Raw genomic sequence first — 24,753 nt, 5'->3', positions numbered from 1 at the left:
TTCATAAATTTTTTTTATTAATATATGCTATTTGATAATTACTTGGTAATTATTTCTGAACAGTGATAGATTAATTTTAATGTTATAAATTGATAGATTTTTAAATCACGATTCATAATATTATCGGTCATTTTTATTAATCAAGCCCTAAGGTTCATCATAATATGTGACCTTACATCTGTTCTCAATCATCATTAAACTAGTTGTTTTATATGTTTATTTGATGGTTTCAATTTATATATACAAGTTTTCTAAATCTAGACATCATATGTTTTTGGACTTTGATATTGTTTAAAATTCTCTTAATCAACAATGATTAAAGTCATTACATATATTAATAAAATCAAGATTCTTTCACACCAAACAATTAAATATTATTTCACATCAAACGTGTTTGTTTAAAGTCATTTTAATGACAAATTTTGAGGAATGTCTAATTTGATTTTTGGGTTGATTCCAATATATAATTTCAAGTATAGTTGTTGTCATTTTTAAGTCTTGAATTATTTTGGTTGGAAATATTTTTTATAAACTTAAAAATGAGAACTACTATATTAATTTGGCCATTGGCATTTCTATGAACCTTGTTTGTATTAACTGATTTTTTTATAAGAAGCATAAAAAAAGGGTTATGTTGTAACACCTCATACCCAGTCTAGTTGCTGAACCCTAGCTATCGAACACCACATTAGTCACCTAAGTGACTCTCCATTAACAACCAACCTAACCTCCAAACACATTACAAGTTAAAACATAAAATATGCTTAAGTTGCTAACATGCAGCGAAAAATCATTTAAGTACTTTCATCAATACATTTAAACAAACTTTTATTTAGGTGGTACTCTAAATTTAAGTAAATAGTAGACACATCTCAACATCAAGGTTCGCTCCTAGTGTAGCTCGCACATTTTAAGTCTTTGCAGTGTAATACTCTTTAAATAGGGTAAGTTTTACGAACTACCTGTAATAGCCCGTTTTTAGTGGTATCAGAAATAGTGGTTTTAGGACCATGATTCCGACAAGTAAGTCATTATTTTATTATTTATTTAATGTTTATAGGATTATATGAGGGTTGTTTTAATTTTTCGTTAAGAAATTTTTAAGTTTAAATAGTTAATTAAGTAAAAAGGACTAAATTGAAAAAGGTGAAAACGTTGATTTCCATTAGCTAATAGGGTCAAATAGTTTTGAAAAGGTAAATTAATGGACTTGGATGATAATTATACCATATTCTAAGTTAGTGGATGTTTATGGATAGGTTTTAGTGTAATTATAATAGTTTTTAAAAGTTAATCTTGTAATTTAATAATTAAATGATATGTTAAACAAAACAAAAGGTAAAAATTAGTATCATTTTACCCATTTTCTATTGAAAACTGATTCTGCCATAGTTGAGAAGTAAAACTTTCGGCCAAGCTTTGTTTTGGATGCATGGTATGTATTTGATGCTTGTTTTTAATGATTTTTACATTTTTGAACTCGTATTAACTTAATCTAGCTAGCCGGGGTTTAATTTGTAAAATCGTTAAAATTTTAGGGACTTCCATGAATGAGTTTATAGTGTTAGTGAATTTAATTGATAGATTATTAAGCTTGGTTGTTCAATAAACACATTTTGTTAAGTGATTTTAATGAATTTAAGCTTAAGGACTTATTTGAGAAAATGGTAAAAGTCAATGATAATTTTATGAAATAATGAAAGACATGGTCTGTAATGGACCTTAGAGAAAATAAAATATGATGATCTTTCATTGATTGTGGTTTAATTGTGAGTTTCAGATTTAGAGACTAATTTGCATAAAAGTTCAAATGTTAGAGGTAAATTTGTAATTTTACATTAAAATGAGTTATAAGTTAGAATTTATAAAGTTAAGCTATTTGAATTATTTAATTGAGTTAAATTACTATTTAGGTCAAGAAACGAATCAACTGAAGTTAAATTGAGGAAAAGCTAAAGTGTTGGATTAGTTATCGGCTTCATTTCTACAATAGTTTTTGTCGAGGTAAGTTCGTATATCATTTTAAAATATTACATTTGAATTTATAAGATTAATTGATATCTTTATATATGTATCTATGTATTGATGTTTAAGATTGTCTTGATTTGAGAAAAGGAAAGAACCGTGATTGAAATACATCATGGTATTATACTCAAAAAGGAAAAGACCATGGTTGAAAGATACCATGGCATTACATTCGGTATTTCTGAATCAATGAAAAGATTGAAAAGGATGTTATCCAGAAAGGATAACAAATAAAAAGGTTGAAAATGATGTTATCCAGAAAGGATATCAAATGAAAAGGTTGAAAAGGATGTTATCCAAAAATGACAACAAATGAAAAGGAAACCATAAAATGAACTATTTAGTAAAGGTTTGTTGTGTGATATGGAATGGTTATGTACATTTGAATTGAAATGGAAGATGATTGAATGTATGATTGATGATTTATACGTTGAAATCTTATGCACAATATGTTACATGTTATGAATAATATGTTCTTATATATGTATATGGTTACTAACTTGTGAAGTGGTGTGATTAGGAAGAAATGTGCATATGGGGAATAAACAATGCTTGAATGGTTTAATCATGAATTTTTTTATTTGGTAAGCTTGAGTTCTTTTGTATGAACTTACTAAGCACTGGTTGCTTACGTAGTTGTTTTTCTCTATTTTGTAGATCTTCAGAAAGCTCGACCGGTTGGAATCTTGTCGAAGCTCTATCACACTATCTACTGACCACTTTTGTAGTTTTTGGTTATTTTGAAAAAAAATGGTTATAAATGGCATGTATAGGACTTTGTAGTAATAGGTACTTTAGATTAGTTTGATCATATGGTGTGTTTTGGCTATACTTGTACCTATTTGTATATAGGGTTTTGGTTTGGCTTGTATATATTAAAACTTATTTGGATATGGTCATTTTGGTTATGCCTATCTAAAGTGGTAAGTTGTGATGGTATAGATTGAGATGAAATGGTCTTTTAGTATTCATGTTATATGATTGAAATTTGGTTTTGTAATCTTGTTCTTAAATGGTTTTGGTGTATGAATTATGGTGCCTTTGAATGACATAATGGTTAGAACTTATAGGATGATTGAATTGGTATGTTTTGAGTGTGTTTTGATGATATGAATGTATATGGAAATGGTATGTCTTGGTGTGTAAGAATAGGCTTTGATATGGCTTGTTTTAGGGGCTAAAATTGGAGCATACGGCCTAGGACACGAGCTGTCACACGGTTGTGTGCCACACACGGCCACCCTACACAGTCGTGTGTCTTTATTGTTTTAGTTATTAGATTTACATGGCTGGCGACACGGCTGTGTGACCCAACATTGAATACACATACGGTTTGGCACATGGCCTGCAACATAGTCGTGTGGCCCTCTTTTGAATACTCACACGGTCAGACACTGATAACTCTTAAAAAGAGTTATATTTTAGGCCTCTAGATGGAATCAATTGTTTGAAATTAAGTAAATACATCTGCATTTTAGGATAATTTTAGAACATTGCATAAAAAAGCTTGGATTGCGCTACATTGGCCATTATTTGTTACTTTTATCATTTAGGGAGGAAATGTGTGGTTCTGTGTGAACACATGTACAGGTAGAAGAAGAGGATGCAGAAAGAAAATAAGGGAAGTGAAATATTGTCGTGGCAATTAATAAGATTGATTGCCAACAGAATTGTCATAGTAATTCCGAAAGATGATTCAACACTTTATCTACATCACTCCTAGCCAGCTGAACGTGTACAAGAAAAACAAACCTGAAAAGATGAATGAAAAATGTGTGCTGAGGTGGGACAGATCTACCTAATAAAAGAAGAGGAGAGAAGAAGAGAAAAGGGGGGAGAATTAGGGTGAGAAAAAGATTGGTAACAACAATTCTCTCTCTCTGCGCAAAGAAGAACTCCATTGGAGAATTGCAGAGAAAGAAAGGGTAGCAGCTTAGAAGAGACTAGGATACAGACGTGAGGAAGGGGAAGAGAAATTTATCCTAGATTCACATACAATCAGAAGATAAAAGAGAAGCTGGAGTGTGGAATGAACTTCTTGCAATTATGCCTTTATTTTTCTAGATTGAATTTTCTGTGATTCGAAATTAATTGAGAAATGTTGGTGATGATTCTATTTTGATGTTTACTTTTCCACCAATGAACTAAATCTTTTCTGGGTTGGAGTTTTTTGGGTGAATGTTTTATCATCTTTAATGCCTAGGATTTGACATTGTCTATATCACTGTTACATTCGATTCATGCTTATTTTAAATACATGAATGCAAGCTGTAGACATAGTTGAATGTATGATGTGTTCTTAGGTATTTTTAATTCTGAAAAGGTTAAGAATACTAGATCTTGAATCGTATGATGCAAGTGAATACTCGACAGAATATTCGTAGCACTCTAGACATTGATGTTGCAAGTTGTATAGAGAGGACGTTCATTGTAGTTATCAATCCAAAGTTCTGTAGACGTACATAAACTTAGGTTTTTTGCTTAAGATCATAGTGGCGAATCTCTGGGCAATAGCATGCATTATCTTGATAATAGATTAGACAATATTTTGCCATGGCATTATCTTGATACGAACATTTCTCCTGAATAACTCTAACCCTATTCATTCAACAACAGAAATACTCTTGATATTCTTTATGAATTGCCACATCATTTTCTTTACCATATCAGTTCTTTGTTCTTTATCATTTAAATTTAGTAATTCATTATTCTAGTTTCTTATTCACTCTGAGATTATTTCATGATATTTTGGTATAATTAACAATATTATAATAACATACTCAATTTCTTACCAATTCTCGATCTCTGTGGAGACGATACTTACTTATCACTTTATTAATTGAATGACGAGTACACTTGCACAATTGCATTAGTTATTTCACAGGCATCAAGTTTTTGGTGCCGCTGTTGGGGATTAGGAACATTGGTGAAAAGTTGATTTGTTATTATTCTTTTTATTTTTGTTAGAGCAATTAATTAGAATTTTTTTTGATTTTTCAAGTTTGTATTAGTGCATGAGAAGAAATATTCAAGAGGACACAAAATATTGTTTTGATCTTGAAATTGAAATAACCTTAAGGCGAAGAAGAAAAGAGTTAAGAGAAATGGAGATGATTATAAATGATCTAATTACAGAAGATCAGGTACTCCTGAATGAAAGGAATGTTGATATTCCTCGAATTACAAATGATAGAGGTAGACCCATCAGAGAACATGAAGTGCCTATTTTTGATAATCTAAATTCAGGAATTGTTAGGCCACATATTCAAGCTCAACACTTTGAATTAAAACCAGTAATGTTTCAGATGCTGCAGATGGTAAGGCAGTTTAGTTGTCTACCTACTAAAGATCCAAGATTGCACTTGAGACTTTTTCTTGAAGTCTGTGACTCATTTAGGCAGCAGGGTGTTCTTGAAGATGCCCTTAGATTAAAATTGTTCCCTTATTCATAGCGAGATCGTGCCAGACCATGGTTGAATGCGTTACCATCAGGTACGAAGGCATCTTAAAATAAACTATAACAGAGATTTTTGCTTAGGTACAATCCTCCCAACATGAATGCCAAGCTTAGAACGACATTACATCGTTGAAGCAATCTAGAGATGAGACATTATATGAAGCTTGGGAATGTTTTAAGGAACTAATTAGAAAATGCCTGATACATGGTTTTTAGCATTGGACTTAGATGGAAATGTTCTGCAATGGATTAAATGCTCATACATTAATGGTGGTGGATACATCTACTAATGGAACGTTGCTTGACAAATCCTACAATGAAGCATATGAAATTCTGGAAAGAATAACAAACAATGATTATTAGTACCCCACTACCAGAATTAAAATTGGTAGAAGAGTTGTTGGAACAATGGAACTTGATGTGATTACATCGTTAATTTCTCGGGTATCATCTTTAAAAAATATGATTAAAACTCTAAAAAGACCCTCTACAGTGTAGGAGATGAAGGTTGTAGAACTAGCATGCGTATACTATAGAGAAGATCATGTTTTTTATGAATACCCATCCAATCGCGCCTCTACGTATTTCATGGGGAATTTTAATCGTAGCGAGAACAATCCCTACTTTAAAACATACCATCTAAGGTGGAAACAACATCCAACTTTCAATTGGAGTAATAAGGGAATGGGAAATGCCAGCAATGTTAATCGATAGAATGTGGTTGGTGTACCACCTAGATACAGTCAACCAATGTCATGGGAAAATGTGCAACAAAGATCTCCATCTTCAACATCAATTATGGAAGCTCTATTAAAGGAGTATATGGCTAAGAATGATGCAATTATTCAGAGCTAGGCAGCTTCCGTAAGAGCTCTGGAAAATCAAGTGGGACAAATTGCCATTGCATTAAGTTCTAGACAATAAGGAGCATTGTCTAGTGACACAGAAAGTTCTCGATCTCAAGGAAAGGAACAACGTAAGGCCATAACACTTCGGAGTGGCACTAAGCTGCTAAGAGTTGTGACTGATGCCTTTATTGAGGAGGAAAGTTTGAAAGTTCTCGAAAGCAAAACTTCCAAGTCAGTAGTGGAACAAATAAAAAAAAGGGAGTATATAGAAGCATATTCATCTTGTAAAGCCAATAAAAATGCCATAGTAATGGAAGCATTAGAACAAATGCCTAACTATGTGAAATTCATGAAAGATATCCTATCCAATAGTAAAAGGTTAGAGGAGTTCAAAACCGTTGCACTTACTGAAGGGTGCACAGCAATGCTGAAGAATAGATTGCCACCAAAATTAAAAGATCCATGGAGTTTCACTATACCTTGCTTGATTGGAAACCATTATGTAGGTAAATCATTATGCGATTTAGGTGAAAGTATCAATCTAATACATATGTCTGTTTTTAGGAAACTTGGGATAGGAAAGGCAAGGCCTACTACAGTTACACTACAATTAGCTGATAGATCATATGTCCATCTAGAAGGTAAAATTGAAGATGTACTGGTAAGAGTTGACAAGTTCATCTTTCTAGTAGATTTTATTATTCTGGAATGTGAAGAAGATATACAGGTACCTATAATACTTGGACAAACTTTCATAGAAATTGATAGAACATTGATTGATGTACAAAAAGGTGAGTTAACCGTGAAAATTATTTATCAATAGTTGACATTTAATGTGTTTTGATGCTTTAAATTGTGCAGACCCATATCAAGAATGCATGCTATTGAGTTTGTTGATGTTTTAATTTAGGAAGAATTTACAAGACATATGCACCACAATTCTGATGCAGACTCTGTTGAATTAACTAAAACAGAATTGACTGAAGAATATAGAGAACTGATAGAAATTCAACAATCTAGAAATGGATTTAGGAGGAGTTTTGAATCATTAGACTTATTAAATTGATCTTTTAACCCTCTTCGCTCGTCAATAGAAGATTCAATTATTAAAGGTTTTAAAAAAATCCAAGAAAGCATTAGGACGTTCAATTGTGAATATCAAAGGAATTAGACCAGCAATTTGCATGCACAAAATAAAACTTGAAGATTACCATGGAAAATCTATTGAACAACAAAGGAGATTGAATCCTATAATGAAAGAAGTAGTTAAAAAGGAGATTATCAAATGGTTGGATGATGGAATTGTATACTCGATTTCTGATAGTTCTTGGGTGAGCCCTGTTAAGTGTATACCCAAGAAAGGAAGGGTCACCGTAGTCAGCAATGATAACAACGAACTCATTCCCATATGTACCATCACAGGTTGGAGAGTTTGTATGGATTATCGAAAACTTAACAAAGCAACGAAGAATGACCATTTCCCTCTACCTTTTATAGACCAGATGCTGGACAGACTAGCAAGGAAAGCCTTCTACTATTTTTTAGATGGATACTCGGGGTACAATCAAATTGCTATATCTCCTACTGATGAAGAAAAAGACTACATTCGCTCGTCTTTATGGAACATTTGCTTTCAGAAGAATGCCATTTGGGTTATGTAATGCCCCAGCAACCTTCCAGCGTTGCATGATGGCAATATTTTCCAACATGGTGGAGAAGTTCCTTGTAGTAGTCATGGATGATTTCTCGGTGTTTGGAAACACTTTTGAAGATTGATTAAAAAATTTGGAGTTAATACTTTGCCAATGTCAAGAAATAAATCTGGTGCTGAATTGGGAAAAATGCCACTTCATGGTTTGTGAAGGCATTATTTTGGGCCACAAGATTTCACAGCAAGGAATTATCGTCGACAAAGTAAAAATAGAAGTTATTGAAAATTTTCCACCACCTACTTCAATGAAAGGAATTAGAAGCTTCCTGGGTCATGCTGGATTTTATCGCTGTTTCATCAAAGATTTTTCTAAGATATCCAAAACTCTCTATCAATTTTTGGAGCAAAATAGACCATTTCATTTTAACGAGTTATGCTCAAAAGCGTTCGGAGAGTTAAAGGAGCAATTAATTATAGCACCTATAGTCACTACACCAGACTAGACTCTACCATTCGAACTATTGTGTTATGCAAGTGACTTTGCTGCTGTGTTATGCAAGTGACTTTGCTGTCAGAGCACTACTAGGGCAAAGAAAAGCCAAGATGTTTCATGCTATATATTTTTCCAGTCGCACGCTGATAGATTCACAACTCAACTACACCACCACGGGGAAAGAATTGTTAGCAGTGGTGTTTTTATTTGAAAAATTCAGAGCTTATTTAGTGGGCACCAAAGTCACAGTTTGTACAAACCATTCTGCCATAAAATACTTGGAGACAAAAAAAGGCCAAACCCATACTCATTAGATAGATATTATTGCTGCAAGAATTTGATTTGGAAACCAAAGATAGGAAAGGCACTAAAAATTAAGTGGCAGATCACTTGTCAGGACTGGAAGCAGGAAATACTTATGGTGATAGTCAAATGATTAAAGACGAATTCCCTGATAAGCTATTATCGTTGGCTATGACATTGCCATGGTATGCTGATATTTTAATTTTCTAGTCAGTGGGCTGCTACCACCTACGCTCAATCATCAAGGACAAAGGAAATTTCTTCATGATGTCAAGCAATATTACTAGGACGAGCCATTCCTATTTAAGCAGTGTGTAGATCAAGTAATTCGGAGATGTATTCCAGATGATGAAATTCAAAGTATCATGTATCAATGTCATTCTGCACCTTATGACAGACATTTTGGAAGCATGCAAACTGCTACAAAGGTTCTACAATCTGGTTTCTATTGGTCCACCATGTTTAAAAATGCTCATGAATTCTGTCAAAGATGTGATCACTTTCAAAGAACTGGTAACTTATCAAAGAGACACGAAATGACGCTGCAAAATATTTTAGAGGTGGAATTATTTGATGTATGGGGAATTGATTTCATGGGTCCATTTCCACCATCCTGGGGAAAAATCTACATTCTTGTCACGGTGGATTATACCTCTAAATGGGTTAAAGCTATGGTTTTACCTACAAATAATGCCAAATTAGTTTTGAGATTCCTGCACACAAATATTTTTGCCAGGTTTGGTACCCCTCATGCCTTAATTAGTGATGAAGGTTCACATTTTGATTACATATTAGTTGCCAACGCTCTGAACAAATATGGGGTTAAACATAAAATTTCCACGGCATACCACCCACAGACAAATGGACAAGTTGAAATTTTCAATAGAGAAATCAAGCAAATTCTAGAGAAAGTTGTCAATCTCAAATGCAAGGAAAGTTGTCAATCTCAAATGCAAGGATTGTTCAGCGAGGTTGGATGAAGCCTTGTGGGCTTATCGCACAGCTTCCAAGACACCGTTGGGAATGTCACCTTTCAAGCTTGTCTATGGAAAACCATGTCATTTCCTAGTTGAGCTAGAACACAAAGCATTTTGGGCAATCAAGAAAGTAAACATGGACTAGGGTATTACTACCAATCATTGATTATTGGAGCTTAATGAGATGGATGAATTTCAAGCTCAAGCTTATGAGAATACGAGACTGTACAAAGAAAAGAAAAAGCGCTGGCATGACAAGAAAATTTTGCCAGGGTAATTTATACCTGGACAACAAGTCTTACTCTTCAATTCCAGACTTCAACTATTTCCTGACAAATTAAACTCGAGATGGTCTGGACCATTCAAAGTCGAGTGTATATACCTTCATGGAGCTATCGATGTTAAAGATGGAAAAATAGGATCCATTTTCAAAGTCAATGGTCAACGCCTGAAACATTATTTTGGAGCTCCTATAATGCGCGAAAAAAAATTTATTTCTCTTCGAAATACTTAATAATTGTTATTTCGTAGAAATTTTCTTTATTTATTTTATTTTTTCTTTTTCTTATTTGTTACCTAATAAATTTATTTAACTGTTTATTTTCTCTTGTTACAGGTTTTCCCTTGGACCAAAACACATACAAACTAAAGCCATTGGCCCAAATCCTTTTAATTCACATAAATTTATGCTAATTCCATTTTCTTTTCCCGTTAAATGTCAATTGTTTGCCTTGTCAACCTACAATTAAGGCCCGTCTTATCACACATGTCACAATTACTTCTCTCTCATGTTTTAACCTAGCCGATTCAGTTTCTTCCCACATTTTCATTCCGCTTCATTTTTTGCTTTTACTCTCTATTTCATTCATAACCGCATTAAAATCTAGCATTTTTCATTTTCTAGCTTTCTATTTTCTCTTCAATGGCTTCCCAAATAGCTTCTGCTTCAACCTCTGCCTCTCCATACACCTTCTTCAGTAAACTTGTGGAAGAAAAATACCACAAAAATAGTACCAAACGACCATTCTGTATGAAAAAGGATTCCTTTTTCAGGATGATACTTTCATGGGGTATACAGAAGCCATATCATCAGTTTTCGAAAAGCATAGGTGGGGGATCTTCTATCTTCATCTTGATGATGTCTTCCCAAAAGTAGTGAAAGAGTTTTATGCCTACATTACTTCTCCTGACAACATATTTATATATGGGCGTAGCGCATCAGTTTTACTTCATAAGGACTCCATCAATGCCCAATATGGGCTATTTGAAGGTCCTGACGAGCATGCTAACTTTGTGAAGACAATGTCCCCAAAGTGCTTAGCCCAGGTTCTCACTGATGTTTGTTTGGAACATACATAATGTTTAATATCAAGAAATGACTGTTACACCATCGAAAAAGTCTCATTGAAGCCTCAATGCAAGATTTGGTACCATTTCTTGAGAACTCGTCTAATTCCTTCTACACATAATGCTACAATCTCTAAGGACCAATTATTGCTTCTTCACTTCATAATGGTGGGTTGAAAGATTAATATTGGCAACATTATCCTTTGTGAGATTCATCGTAGTGCCCAAAAGAATGCTAGTACTTTAATTTTCCCCTCACTAATTACTATACTATGCCAAAGAGTCAAGGTTCCCCTGTCATCAAATGAAGACCACCTATTGAACAAAGGATATTACTAAGCTCATTGCATAAAAACTGGCTAGCGAGGAAATTCCAAGGCAAACTGGCACATCTCTATCTTCTCCCCCTATGTCTACTTCTGCTATCCCATCGACTTCTCACATTGAGTTTAAGTGGCGAATGATTGAAGCTATAGAAGGCTAGAAACAATAATTGTGTATGTTGAAAAAGCATCAGAAAATGCTTATCACTGACTTTGGCAAAGCTCAATAGGAGATGACCATCTTTTAGGGATATGTCTGCCAATGTGATGTTGGTATTTGTAAATCCTTGCAAAAGAACCTCTCACGCCCAATGCCACCATTTCTTGTTTTTCCTAAGGAACTGTTATTGAATCTTGATACAGAAGATGAAGAAGCTAGAACTGCTCCCATGCACAACCAAGAACTAGAAGGAGATAAAGCCAGGACAAAATCTATCCACATTGAATCTGATGATGAGAGAATGGATACCACTCAGACTACTGCACCTGTATCACAATCCAAGGCCCCTATGACTGCCTAGGAACGTGCAGTTCATCAACTGATTGATGAACTCACAAAGTCAAACACCGACGATGATGAGGAATAAGTGTCTATTAACCAACTTAAGAGAAAAGGATTCAAGAAGGCTGTTGGTAAAATCATTCACACTGATAGTGATAACCAGGACAGGCCGCAATGTTACAAACGAGCTGCAAGGAAATCCATACAACCCAAGTGAAGTAGTTTCCTTCCCCTCCAAGCTTTGATTTTTATATTTTCATGATCATTCATTTTGATTTCTATATGTTTCATGCATTTATGTAGCTTTTATTCATTTTATTTTTTCATGTTCATGCATTAAGGACACTGCATCCCTTAGGTTTGGGGGTGTGTTGTGCATATATACTACATTGTTAATTGTTCATATAGTCTTTTTGCCATAACATTCAATTGCCATTCAACTACCTGATTATGTGAGTATATGGTTATCAATGATGTTCAATGAGGATAATATCTCTTCTTTGTAAACTTAGAAAATATGGTGATAGTTGTTTAGGCATGTTTAGAATATGACAGTTCTTGAAATGAATTTCTAAAAGTAGAATAATTGAAACATAAATTCAATTAGGCTATAGTAGCATTCTTTGAATAAATTTAGGACTTCTTGACTTAATTTCAATATAGTAATAGGGTACAATTTTTATCATGGTAAAATAATATGAATACTCCAATGTTTGAACCTGTTAAGTAGGTCAGTAATATTTTGTTTTGCTCCATTATATTGTTGACCAGAAAAATGAGTTCAAATATAAGTGTTTGTTTAAAAAAAGTGTAGATATTTTAGGGACACTTCACTGAATCTTGAAGCTAAATTGCTAAGATGGTAGTTGTTTGTTCCATCCATCTTTTTAGTTAAAAGCTTTTGTTTCATGAGTGATTTATATTCAAATTGTGACATGATATAATACATGGTAGTCTAGTGTATGCTCTATTGAGGTTCTCAAGTAAAAAATCATATGACAATATATGAATTCCCTAGAAAAATTTTGTGTTGGAAATTAATAATAAATAAAATAAAATAAAAACTGAGTTTAGGAGAGATATAACCTAGGTATATTCAGAAGAATCAGCTGTAGTTTTAATTACTAAAATATTTAGAAACATTTACTTTTAGGAACATTTACTTTGTTTCAGTAGAAGATTGCTAAGAATAGAGGTACATAGTATGCTCATTATGATTTGGCAGTATAATTTGTGACTGATTATTTTGGCAATTCTATGCATTCATGCATATTGATAAATTATTTGCTTGAGGACAAGTAATAATTAATGCTTAGGGTGTGTGATAACTCTTGAAAAGAGTTATATTTTAGGCCTCTAAATGGAATTAATTTTTTGAAATTAAGTAAATACATATGCATTTTTAGGATAATTTTAGAACATTGCATAACAAAGCTTGGATTGCGCTAAATTGGCCATTATTTATTACTGTTGTCACTTGAGGAGGAAATGTGTGGTTCTGTGTGAACACAGGTGCAGGTAGAAGAAGAGGATGAAAAGGATGCAAAAACAAAATAAGGGAAGTGAAACATTTCTATGACAATTGGTAAGATTTATTGCCAACAGAATTGCCATGGGAATTCTGGGAAGATGAGTCAGCACTCTATCCACCTCATTTTCAGCCAGCTTAACATGAACCAAAAAAAAGCTGAAAAGATGAATGAAAAATGTGTACTGAGGTGGGAAAGTTCTACCCAATAAAAGAAGGAGAGAAGAAGAAAAAATGGAGGATAATCAGCGTGAGAAAGAGATTGGTAACAACAATTCTCTCTCTGTGTGCGCAAAGAAGAACTCCATTGGAGAATTCCAAAGAAAGAAAGGGTAAAAGTTTAGAAGAGAACATAATACAGATGTGAGGAAGGGGAAGAGAAATCTATCCTAGTTTCACACACAATCGGAAGATAAAAGAGAAGCTAGAGTGTGGAATGAACATCCTGCAATTATGCATTTATTTTTCTAAATTGAATTTTCTGTGATTCGAAATTAATTGAGAAATGTTAATGAATGATTCTATTTTGATGTTTACTTTTCCACCCATGAACTAAATCTGTTTTAGGTTGGAGTTGTTTGGGTGAATGTTTTATCATCTTTAATGTCTAGGATTTGAAATTGTCTATATCACTGTTACACTCTATTCATGCTTATTTTAAATACATGCATGCAAGCTCTAGACATAGTTGAATGTATGACGTGTTCTTAGGTGTTTTTAATTCTGAAAAGGTTAAGAATACTGGATCTTGAATCGTTTGGTGCAAGTGAATACTCAACATAATATCCGTAGTACTCTAGACATAGATGTTACAAGTTGTACAGAGAGGTTACAAGTTGTACAGAGAGGACGTTCACTACAGTTATGAATCCCATGTTCTGTAGACGTACATGAACTTAGATTTTTTGCTTAAGATTGAGCTATCGAAAGAGGCAGGTCATAGTAGCAAATCTTTGGGCAGTAGATTAGACAATATTTTTCCTTGGTGTTATCTTGATACGAGTATTTCTCCTGAATAATTCTAACCCTATTTATTCAACAACAGAAATACTCTTGATATTCTCTGAGAATTGCCACATCTTTTTATTTGCCATATCAATTCTTTGTTCTTTATCATTTAAATTTAGTAATTCATTCTTCTAGCTTTTTATTCATTCTGAGATTGTTTCATGATATTTTGGTATAATTAACAGTGTTATAACAACATACTCAATTTCTTACCACTTTTCCATCCCTGTGGAGACGATACTTACTTATCACTTTATTACTTGAATGACTTGTACACTTACACAATTGCATTAGTTATTTTACACGCAATAAACACACGGGCTGGGACACGGCCGTGTGTCTATACTTCTAATGTCCACACTATTTGGGCAATGTCACACAGCCGTGTGACCCCTGTTTCCCAAATTTTCATGTTTTTCCAAAATTTTCTATTTTGTTTCAATTTGATCCCAGATTGTTCCCAAACTAATTTTAGGGCCCCGTAGGCTCTGTTTAAGGCCTATAAGTGTATATTTCTCATGATTAGATTTAATTTTTACATGTTAACATTAATGTTGTATAATTGTTTCTATGGTAAAGTTGAATGTTCCGTTTTACTTGGTAATACTCTGTAACCCTAATCTGGCAACGAAGATGGGTTAGGGGTGTTACACTACCCTTACATGTTTAGATACTTTGAACACGATTCGCAAGGTTTCTCTTATATCCTTATATCAAAATTTATTAAGGGTTCACGAGTAGCAGTTCGCTAATCACTCCGATCACACTTAGCACAGTTTGTCAACCTTATCACCTCGCAGCAACTTTGGCAAACTCTGTATAAGTTAGACAGTTTTGATTATTTCATGCTTTTGCTTATGGTGAATACTCTGATAGAATTCAATGCTTAAGTATGAACTTGAAATTTAAGAAAATATCAAATCTGACTATATTCATATACTTAAACTTTAGATGTGTTTATAAAGTATTATTAGTTTGCAGATAAATATAGAAACAAAACATAAGAAAACATAAAAATAACTAAGTCCTAAAGCAATCAGCGAAGTCAACAGAAAGATATCGAATGGGTAGCATAATTTGAAGCTTTTCTTCTTCCTTCTATGGTGGTTTTCGGTGGGGTTAAAGAACAAATGAAAGAGATGACATGTTTTTAGTTTATTTTATTATAATTTACTGTTCTTTTAATTTAATTTTATTAACATAACATATATTAAGTTAAAAAAATCAAGCACTAACCATTACTACCATTTAATTATGGTATATTTACCCCATAACCAATGTACCTTTATTATTCAAACTTATTAACTAATAAAAATCCGTACCGATTAACTTTTATGATTTAGTCATTTTTACCTAATTAACTATTCAAACATCAAAATCACTAAACCAAACTTTAATACAACACTCTAATAGACTTATAAATATTAAATAAATAATATTTACTAACTCACTAGTCAGATTTTGGGTCCCGAAATCACCATTTTCGATACCACTAAAAAATGGTTGTTACAATCATTAGTTTTCAACCACTAAAATATTTATGTACATGCAACTCTAATTTTATAATTTACCTTCATAATTCATATTCAATACCTTGTTGAAGATGAGATGTGATCTACCTAGCTTAATCGAACTCTTCTCCTCTAACATTATTTGCACACTACGCATTAAAAGTAATGCATTAAGCTTCATAGAAGCTTAGTAAGTACTTGGATGAATTCTACTATATCTAATTATATATTATAATATCTATTTAATACGCTAATTCTTTGTTATCATAATTGTTTGCAATTTACTTATTCATAATCAAATTATCAAGAACACATTATCACTTCATTTCAAGACACATACTAAAGTTTATTATTCCTTAGCACAAACCTTATTTGCTTTGGTCACGACTCAAACTTTATCCTTTTCAGACCTTTGCTTACTATTTCATACATAAATACCTTGAGTAAATAATAAAGAACCATGAATGATACTCAGAATAACACGAGCATAAAAGTGCTAAGATATCACAAGCAAGCAAGTGCTAATATTCACAAGCATTGAAGTTGAAACATCCCCGAAACCCCTTCGGTCATAAACTATGCAAATTAGGAAAGAATATGAAATAGATCCTTAATGATAAATAGAATAGGAATTATCAGTGTTAAGTAAAGAAGATGATAATTAAGTGTCGAAGAAAGTTGGAAAAAGTAAAATTAAGAAAAAGTTGAGGGGTTAAAGTGTAAATTCAAAAAAATTAAAGGACCAAAAGTATAAATATTCTAAAGGTTAAATGGACCAAAGTGGAAAATGAATTAATAAGAATGGCCTAAATTGAATAAGTGAAGAAATATGAGGACTAAATTATAATTTTAACAGATTATGTGATATTTCAAGGATATTTGGTGTATTATCATGATAGTAATTAATGAATATTTGGTGTTGGATGTTGATTGGTAGAATGTAACACCCTAAACCTGGCCTAGACGTTATGGTCGAATCTGGCGTGTCACATTGAAGTGTCATTCGCAAATTTGTCTCGTTGGAAAAAAAATCGTTTCTAAGTGATACGAGATCAAAGGCTCGACAAATGCTTTCCAAACTAAATGGGACCATTCAGGAGTTTGTTAGCAAGGCCTTAGAGGCGTACACGAAAGAACGAGAAAATCAAGATTCATTTTCTTGTTTTCAAGAAAATCAAGAAACCGAATCTTGGCCCAATTTTGCTGTTTGGAGCGATTTCAAGAATCAAGAAAATCAAGATTTCAAATCTTGGAAATCTTGGTCCAATAAACCAAATCTTGTAGCCAAAGCGCATTGGATCTCCGTTACGAGCATCAATGACCTAATTTCGGTAGGGGATGGATCACAAGCCCAAATTCTTGAAGGCAAGGCCCAATAAGAAGATTCTAAGCCCAATCAAGAAGTCCACCCATACTTATTTGAAAATCAAGCCAAATTGTTAAAGGGCCCAATTTACAAACATTTTAATTGTTTAAATTAATTTTTAGCTTTAAGAATATTATATGTTAAAATTCGGCCCTAAGCAGCCCATTTAAATGCCTGGCCGAATTTCCCTCTTATTTTTTGTTAATTAGGGTTTATTCTTAAGTTTTCCTAATGAGATTAGGACTAGTATAAGGCCTATTTAAAGGCATGGCCGGCCACCCTTGTAGTGACTTCTCAATTATATTGAAAATTTCAGATTTGTTTAAGTGCAGAATTCTCTTTGAGTTTTTCTCTGAGAATTCGCTCTTGAGTTTTCTTTAGAAGTTGTTTTAACAATATTTTGATTGTGGGAGCCATCTTCAGCCTTCTTCTTGCCATTGATATTCTTTGGAGGGGAGATTAGAGCCGTTTGAAGGGAGTTGTGAAATCTTTTAGGATTTCAAGGCTTCTTAGGACTTATCTTTTATTTGCTTGCTGTCAATTTCTTTTCTTTAATTCTGCTTGTGTCTAATTTCTTTATCTAACTTATTTAATCTTCTTGTTGAATTTCCAGCCCTCTCTAATATTGAAGAAGACCAATCGGCACTCTTCCTTGGCAGCCAAATTCGATTAAATCCTACTTTTTCCCAATTGATCTTACCGATTTCCTCTTTCCAGATCTAGTTGATTTGGTTGCTGGAATTTTGGGGAAAATTAATTGGCTGTTTTAATTTGAGCAAATCGGCATAACATTGAACTACAAGATCTGTTTTAATTCCAGAATTTTTGCCGTCCCATTCTCTATATTAGGATTCAAACGATTTGCTGATTTGTTAAACTTAACTTGCTATTTGTTTCCTCCTTTTCATATTCGTCAGATTGGAGCTGATCTTAATTGCTATCCCGTGTTCTTGGCTTCCAAGAAATCTCTTTTCATAAGTGTTTCGTTTCTTGATCATCTCTTGCTACTTTAGGGTTCTAATTTCAAGTCTGGAAATTCTAAAAGTTGATCTTATTGTTTCGTTTCAGATCTGATCGTATAGAGCCTTCATAGGAGTTTTCTCGTGACTTGGCAACTCGATCTTGGTCCGCGCGCAACCCTTTATCACTAAGCTTAAAGCCTCTTTAGTATTATTTAACAATCATCTAATTAAAACATTTGCCTTAATATCTGCTACTATTATAATAGTTGTTTTTAAAATGCAGAAGAATTTGAAAACTTCAATAGTTTAAAGTTCGTGACTTTGAAAACAGTTATTATTTTGAAAATTCATCTTCCCTAAACTAGCAATTTAAAGGAAATAAGCAAAAGCCCAATTAAAAACTTAAACAAACTTAAAAGGCCATTATTACATGAACAAACCCAACACAAACTTTAAATTTAAATAAAATCTAGTAATAAACAGCTGCAGTAGTGTGTCCACCTCCGAGTCCCTCACAACACCAAATCTCCTATGGTTGAGGATTTCCTGTAAGTAAATAAAAGAAAGGGTGAGTTTACGAAAACTTAGTGTGTAATCCCCTATCAGTCATTCAGTAAACAGCATGCAGTAACAGTCTGGGCCTGAGCCCTATGAAGTGACAGTACAGTGTGGGCCTTAGCTCTATGAAGTGATAGTACAGTGTGGGCCTTAGCCCAATACAGTAACAGTGTAATGCAATATGTAACCCATCCCAATCCTACCAACACACCACTCCGTACCACCAACACACCATATGGGGATAAAATCGACCCACCCAGCCAATACACTAATATCGCAGCAAAGCTACCAGTATCAGTATCGTAGCAAAGTTGCTAGTAACAGTATATGTGGCAAAGCCACCAGTAGGTCCACAATCGTCTTAGGCGACCCGTGCGGCCTTAACAGTACAGTACACTTCCTCCAAATATAACAACCCAACCCCATGCAACATGTCGTGACATAATATCATACATGTATGCAAAATGTCATGCTCAATCATAGTCATACATATCATAGAACAAATCAGTCATACATAACATAAGGTCATAACAGTCATTTTATCTCCTAGGGGTATAAAAGTCATTTTACCCTATAAGGTTATTTCGGTCATTTTACCCTATGGGGGTATTTCGATCATTTTACCCTATAGGGGTATTTCGATCATTTTACCCTATGGGGGTATTTCGGTCATTTTACCCTATAGGGGTATTTCGATCATTTTACCTTACGGGGGTATTTCGGTCATGTTACCTTATGGGGGTATTTCAGTCATTTTACCCTATAGGGGTATTTTAGTCATTTTCATCTGTTAGGGGTAAAATAGTTATTTTATCCTTCAGGGGTATTTTGGTCATTTTACCTATTTTGGAGTCTCAGTGTAGATTTCGACCTCTCGGAAGGTCTGTAGTCGCCTTGAGCGACTCAGGTAACCTAAATGGTCATAACAGTGTAAATGGGCCCAAGGCCCATTACTTAGCCCAAGTGGGCCCACACTCTCGTGCGGCCCGTTTAGCCCAGATTCTGCCATGACTATGAGATCTACATAGCCCAATTCAGTATTTGTCACAATTCATGGATTTCATCCGTGTAGGCCCACAAGCCCATTAGGCCCACACAGCCCATTTCGGCCCAACGTGGCCCATTTCGGCCTAAGCCCATGAGAATGCTCATGGCGGCCTCTATAGTCAAGCACCATGTTTCATGGGCTCGAATTACCCCACGAGCGTTCGTACGCTCATGTGGCCTCAAACATCCTTATTTTTGACTTTTCATTCTTTACCGATTTCCAGTTAAAGAGGTGTGATTACACACACTTCTCGGCATTTCACCGATATCGTTTATAGAGTGCTGTTACACACCTGATGTGATTTGATGCAGAAACACTCTCGAGACCAGCAGAACCTAAATTTGATCAATTAAAACTCCAATCAGTCACTCAATTAACACCTATTCGCAACCCTAGCGAGACGAGCAACCTTTAACAACAACAAAAGTCGTTACCTTTGACTAAACATTGGCGATTCCACACACAGCGACTCTGTTAGGCAAGAACTCCAGTCACTTAATCTTCTCCTAACACAAGACAACCCCTTAAGTAATGATTATCAGAACCTAAATTTCAATCACGTTAACTAAACTTACTAGAACACACACCAAGAACACCAACAGCAATCGAGCCATATCGAACCGAAAAGTGCTAAAGACGAAAGAGAGGAAAAGGGAAAGGAAAATCAACAAAAAGAAAATTGGCAGGGGATTGGGAGAATTGAAACGTCTAAAATTTTGGAAAAGAACTGAAAAAGAAAATAAAGATCCCAATTGATAACCCCCAAATCCCTTAATTTTCTACTATTATCACTCCACAACAACAACCTCCCCAAATCTCTCTATGACAAGTTCAAACTCCATTTAGCAGTATTTCAATCCAACTCCACTACCTACACAGTTCAAGCAGTAAAATAAATACTCCATTACGCAACCCAAGACTTAAACCTCAAATCTCACAATTACACCACATGCCATCTTGCCACTAGACCACAAGCTATTTTGTGTCATATTTTAACCACAATAATTTAAGAACCTACTATCTAGATCCAAGGATTTTATTCACTTAAAATAAAAATATTGCATAAGTTAAGGCTTGAACCCAAGACTTCTTAGACACTCCCAAACACTCTTAAATCACTTAACCACTGAAGCAGACATTCATTTATGTTACTTCCTTGCACAACTAAGTATTTATGTGCAGTTCCTAACTGTTCCCTTGCTCAAAACCTAGTTCTTCTAGGCCCAAATTTTGGGGTGTTACGTAGAATATTTTATTATTTGGTTAATAGTTAAGTAAATATGAAGAAAAGATGAAAATAATATATTTTCCCGTCATTGTACTACTTGTTGTCCACCATGAGAAGAAAAAGTGAAGTTTGACACCATGTTTGGTTAGGTGTATTGGCATAGCCATTACACCCCTAATCGTGGGCCCCACTCAATACATTGTTTGGTTGGGTGTATTATCCTAATACGGGTCTATTACATTGCTGATCTAATCCCCAAATTCCACCGATTTCCAATCCCTTCCTTGTGCTCAGTTTAGGTCCGAATTGAGTTTTGGTCCCTGTTTTACCCTCCTGATTCACGCTTTTGTCTTGCCCAAAATCCACCGTCTTCTGTTTCTTCCTTCTACCTTTCTTCTCCACTCTCCTCACCTTTCTGTCTTACCTTTCTATCTCCACCGATTCAAGCTTCTACCTTTCTGTCTTACCTCTCTTTGGCGTCACAACTGGACTTCGAACACCGATCAGAAAGCAGCCTCCTTCTCACGTTTTCCGTTCCTCTCCATCGGTGAAACTATGTTCTGTCCATTGGAACCGGTAAGGAAGATACAACCTTATTTTTTATTTAAAAATATGTTTTCCCAATGATTATTGGATTCAATTTCATCCTTTTAATAGTTTTGTTTCTTGGTTTGGAGATTTAGAAATTGGATTAAAGGAAATAATGGAACACGGGTCTTTCACTGATAATAGTGCTGCCACTTTTTCTTTAACTGATGAGGATCATACCATAGCTAAAGCTGTTAGATTCACTTTGAATCAAGAGTCAATTCACTCACCTCTGTTTTTGGCTTTGATTCATGCTGGGTTTTCTTTGTTTTAAGTGATTGTATTGAAAGTGGAAGCTATCCTTTTTATGTTGTGCAGCCAAATGGTTACATTCTGTGGCTACAGTATTCCTCATCCTTCAGAGGCTCGAGTTAATATTAGAGTTCAAACCACTGGTAAACTCAATATAACACTCTTTTTCAAGTACTTTGGTTGGGTTCAAGTTCCTTTAGTTGTTCTATGTGAAAATTTGCAGGTGATCCAGCAAGAGAGGTATTGAAAGAGGCATGTCAAAATCTGATGTTGATGTGTAGGCATGTGAGGTGCACTTTTGACAAGGCTGTTGAAGATTTTAAAGCAAGAAATGCTGTGAAGGCTATGAAAATTGATTCACAAGACAGTAGTGGTGATGATTCAGAAGAGAGTGAATGAAAATGATTTCCTACCATCTATCTTCCACATCTTAAGACTATCATGTGGTTATTAGCTCAATCTGAATTACTTCTTTTTGTTATCATATCAAAAGCTTTTCGTTTGATATCTCACTTATCATCAACTATTTTCATTGGATTTGCAAACTAGAGTTGCCTATGCAAGCTATTCGGTTTACCTTGCTTGCACAAACCTATTTATATTTAAGGAATGAGTTAGGGAGAATACAATAGCATGTTGTTAGCATCCACTATTTCAGGCTGTGGGGATTTTCTGTTTGGTTTCATCAAGTTCGAAGTTGTTTCTCCTGGCTTCGACAAATGTGGTATGGATCTCCAACAGCGCTTTTGAACTCTGATTATCTTCTTGGGAGCGTCCTCAGCTTGCTTGCTAGCCTGCATTAAGCATCGATAAACATCAACTCAACCATTTTGTAACAGGTAAATGCAGAAATCATATCTATTCCTTGAGTTATCAATTACAAATTCTGGGATTACTGTGCATATGCTCCACAATCAAATACAACAACAATACACAATATTCTTATGCACATTTCCGCACAAACTATAATATTTCATGTCTTCTACATTAAGATTGCCTCACGGTGGTTTGAACACTTCTAAAACCAAAACAGAACCACATAATCAACTAACCGAATGATTGAGTTTCGGTTTGCATTTCTTTTCCAGAACCTATAAAATCTTTCACTGCTTGCTAGAAACCTCTGAAGTTATTTGAAATTGTGTTTAACTTCATTGGGCTCATTGCTTCGGTTGTCTCTTCCGGTACCAAATCATTATACATTTGTTTCTTCCATTGACAGAGCTCCTAACTCAACAAAAAACCAGTAGTTTTCCAACCGGTATGACACTGTCTACCAATATAAATATTTCCTCCTTAGTGATTATAGTGAGGGGCATATTTGTTGTCAATGTCCAGCTTTGATGCAACATGCTAATGTGGAAAATAAATAAAACAAAGAGGACATATGATAGGGCACTATGTGAAGATTGTTTTAAAAACTATGATCTAGATGTAAGATATGTTTTTTTAATAGCTGCCATATCTTCCTTTACTAACTCAACTTTGTTGTTTAAATCAGTTTATTGCCCAATTGTTCAATTAAGAAAAATAATGTGCTATGTTAGTGCTGAGGCAATGGGATGTCGTCCATATACTTTGGGTGGAATTGCAATAATAATTTTATTGCTGCTGTAGTAGTTTGTATTGATGATCTTTTTTCAGTTTCATGTTGTCCCTGAATTGTTCTCAAGTCATAGTACCATTACTTGTGAATAGTTACATAAGTCATATATTATTATTCTGACCACTATTGTTCCAGTAAATTGATGTTCTATGTGGAATTTTGTAGGTATTGGACTGTTAGCTACCGATTTGCTCCAGACATAAATCGTTGGCAAGCTGAAGCTGTAGTTGCAATTCAAGAGGTTTGGTAACTTATCAAACCTTCTAAACTAAAGAAAAATTGTAAGACATATATATGTTCTGTTTTTTTTTTGTTTACTCCATAGTAATGTTTGGAGAGTTATATTTTGCAAGTGGTGATGTAGTAAGTTGATTTTTATTGGTATATTTAATTTGAATTTGGGATCGAATTTCTTAAGTTGATGTAGTTCAAAAATTTTAATCGAATTTTTTTAAAATTGGAACATTAGATATAATCAAGTAAAGAACTTGATTAAAAAACAAATATTCAATATATTAAAATTGGATCAGTAGATATAATACAATGAATAAATTGTAAGGTGATTAAAATTGAATGAATAAATTAGAAAAATTTTATTAAAAATAAAACTAATTAAATGTGTATATTCATATACATCGCATTAATTAAAAATATTTTTAAATAATTAAAATAAAAATATTATTTTAATAATATTACATATATATCGACTTTTGAACCAGTGGCAACTACTTCAGTACAAAATAAAAAAGGTAATTAATAAGCAGGCTCATTCATAATTTTTTCCCTACAGAATGAATGTTGTTATTTGCAAACAAAAGCAATCCTCAAAAATCTTCTCCCAAATTTTTTGTGCCACTGATATAAATATAAACCGGTTAATGTGGTATATTAATATATAAAAGGAAATGAGTATATAAATTCATATAAGAATATTGATTATTAAGAATTTTATTAAATTATATATTTTAATTATAATATATTTAATATATTTAATAATAATTATGTTTAAATATGATTAAATTATTTATTATTGATAATAATAATCTTATTAAAATTTAAATAACAATAACAATAATCATTTACCAAAATAAATTTATGCTAAGGGTATTCTAGTCATTTTAGTTTTTTCCATTATGCTATTACACCTTTATTCCATTCAATTAAACACAAGA

The 24,753-nt window shown here is 33.7% G+C and overlaps 1 protein-coding gene and 1 non-coding gene across 3 annotated transcripts; one reads left to right on the top strand and one right to left on the bottom strand.

The window, feature by feature from the left end:
* Positions 1–5,588: 5,588 nt before the first annotated feature.
* Positions 5,589–5,694, bottom strand: LOC121219687 (small nucleolar RNA R71). Its single transcript, XR_005916578.1, has one exon. It is a non-coding gene; the product is annotated as a small nucleolar RNA R71 (small nucleolar RNA).
* A 16,258-nt stretch (positions 5,695–21,952) lies between these two features.
* LOC107956761 (DNA-directed RNA polymerases I and III subunit RPAC2) lies at positions 21,953–23,983 on the top strand. Of its 2 annotated transcripts, XR_005916265.1 has the most exons (3): positions 21,953–22,118; positions 22,199–22,814; positions 23,747–23,983. XR_005916265.1 is itself a non-coding variant. In XM_016892295.2 (2 exons), exons 1-2 carry the CDS (start codon positions 22,031–22,033, stop codon positions 22,372–22,374), a joined length of 264 nt encoding a protein of 87 aa, XP_016747784.1. In that variant the 5' UTR covers positions 21,953–22,030; the 3' UTR covers positions 22,375–22,620. The 2 variants fall into 2 exon arrangements, 1 of the variants encoding a protein (XP_016747784.1); XM_016892295.2 differs by lacking the exon at positions 23,747–23,983 and having other exon boundaries at positions 22,199–22,620.
* The last annotated feature ends 770 nt before the right edge of the window (positions 23,984–24,753 follow it).

Source organism: Gossypium hirsutum, chromosome D07 (assembly GCF_007990345.1).
Source record: "Gossypium hirsutum isolate 1008001.06 chromosome D07, Gossypium_hirsutum_v2.1, whole genome shotgun sequence".
Lineage (NCBI taxonomy): Eukaryota > Viridiplantae > Streptophyta > Magnoliopsida > Malvales > Malvaceae > Gossypium > Gossypium hirsutum.
Note: the sequence above shows the minus strand (reverse complement) of the source record. Positions and strands in the feature narration are given on the sequence as shown.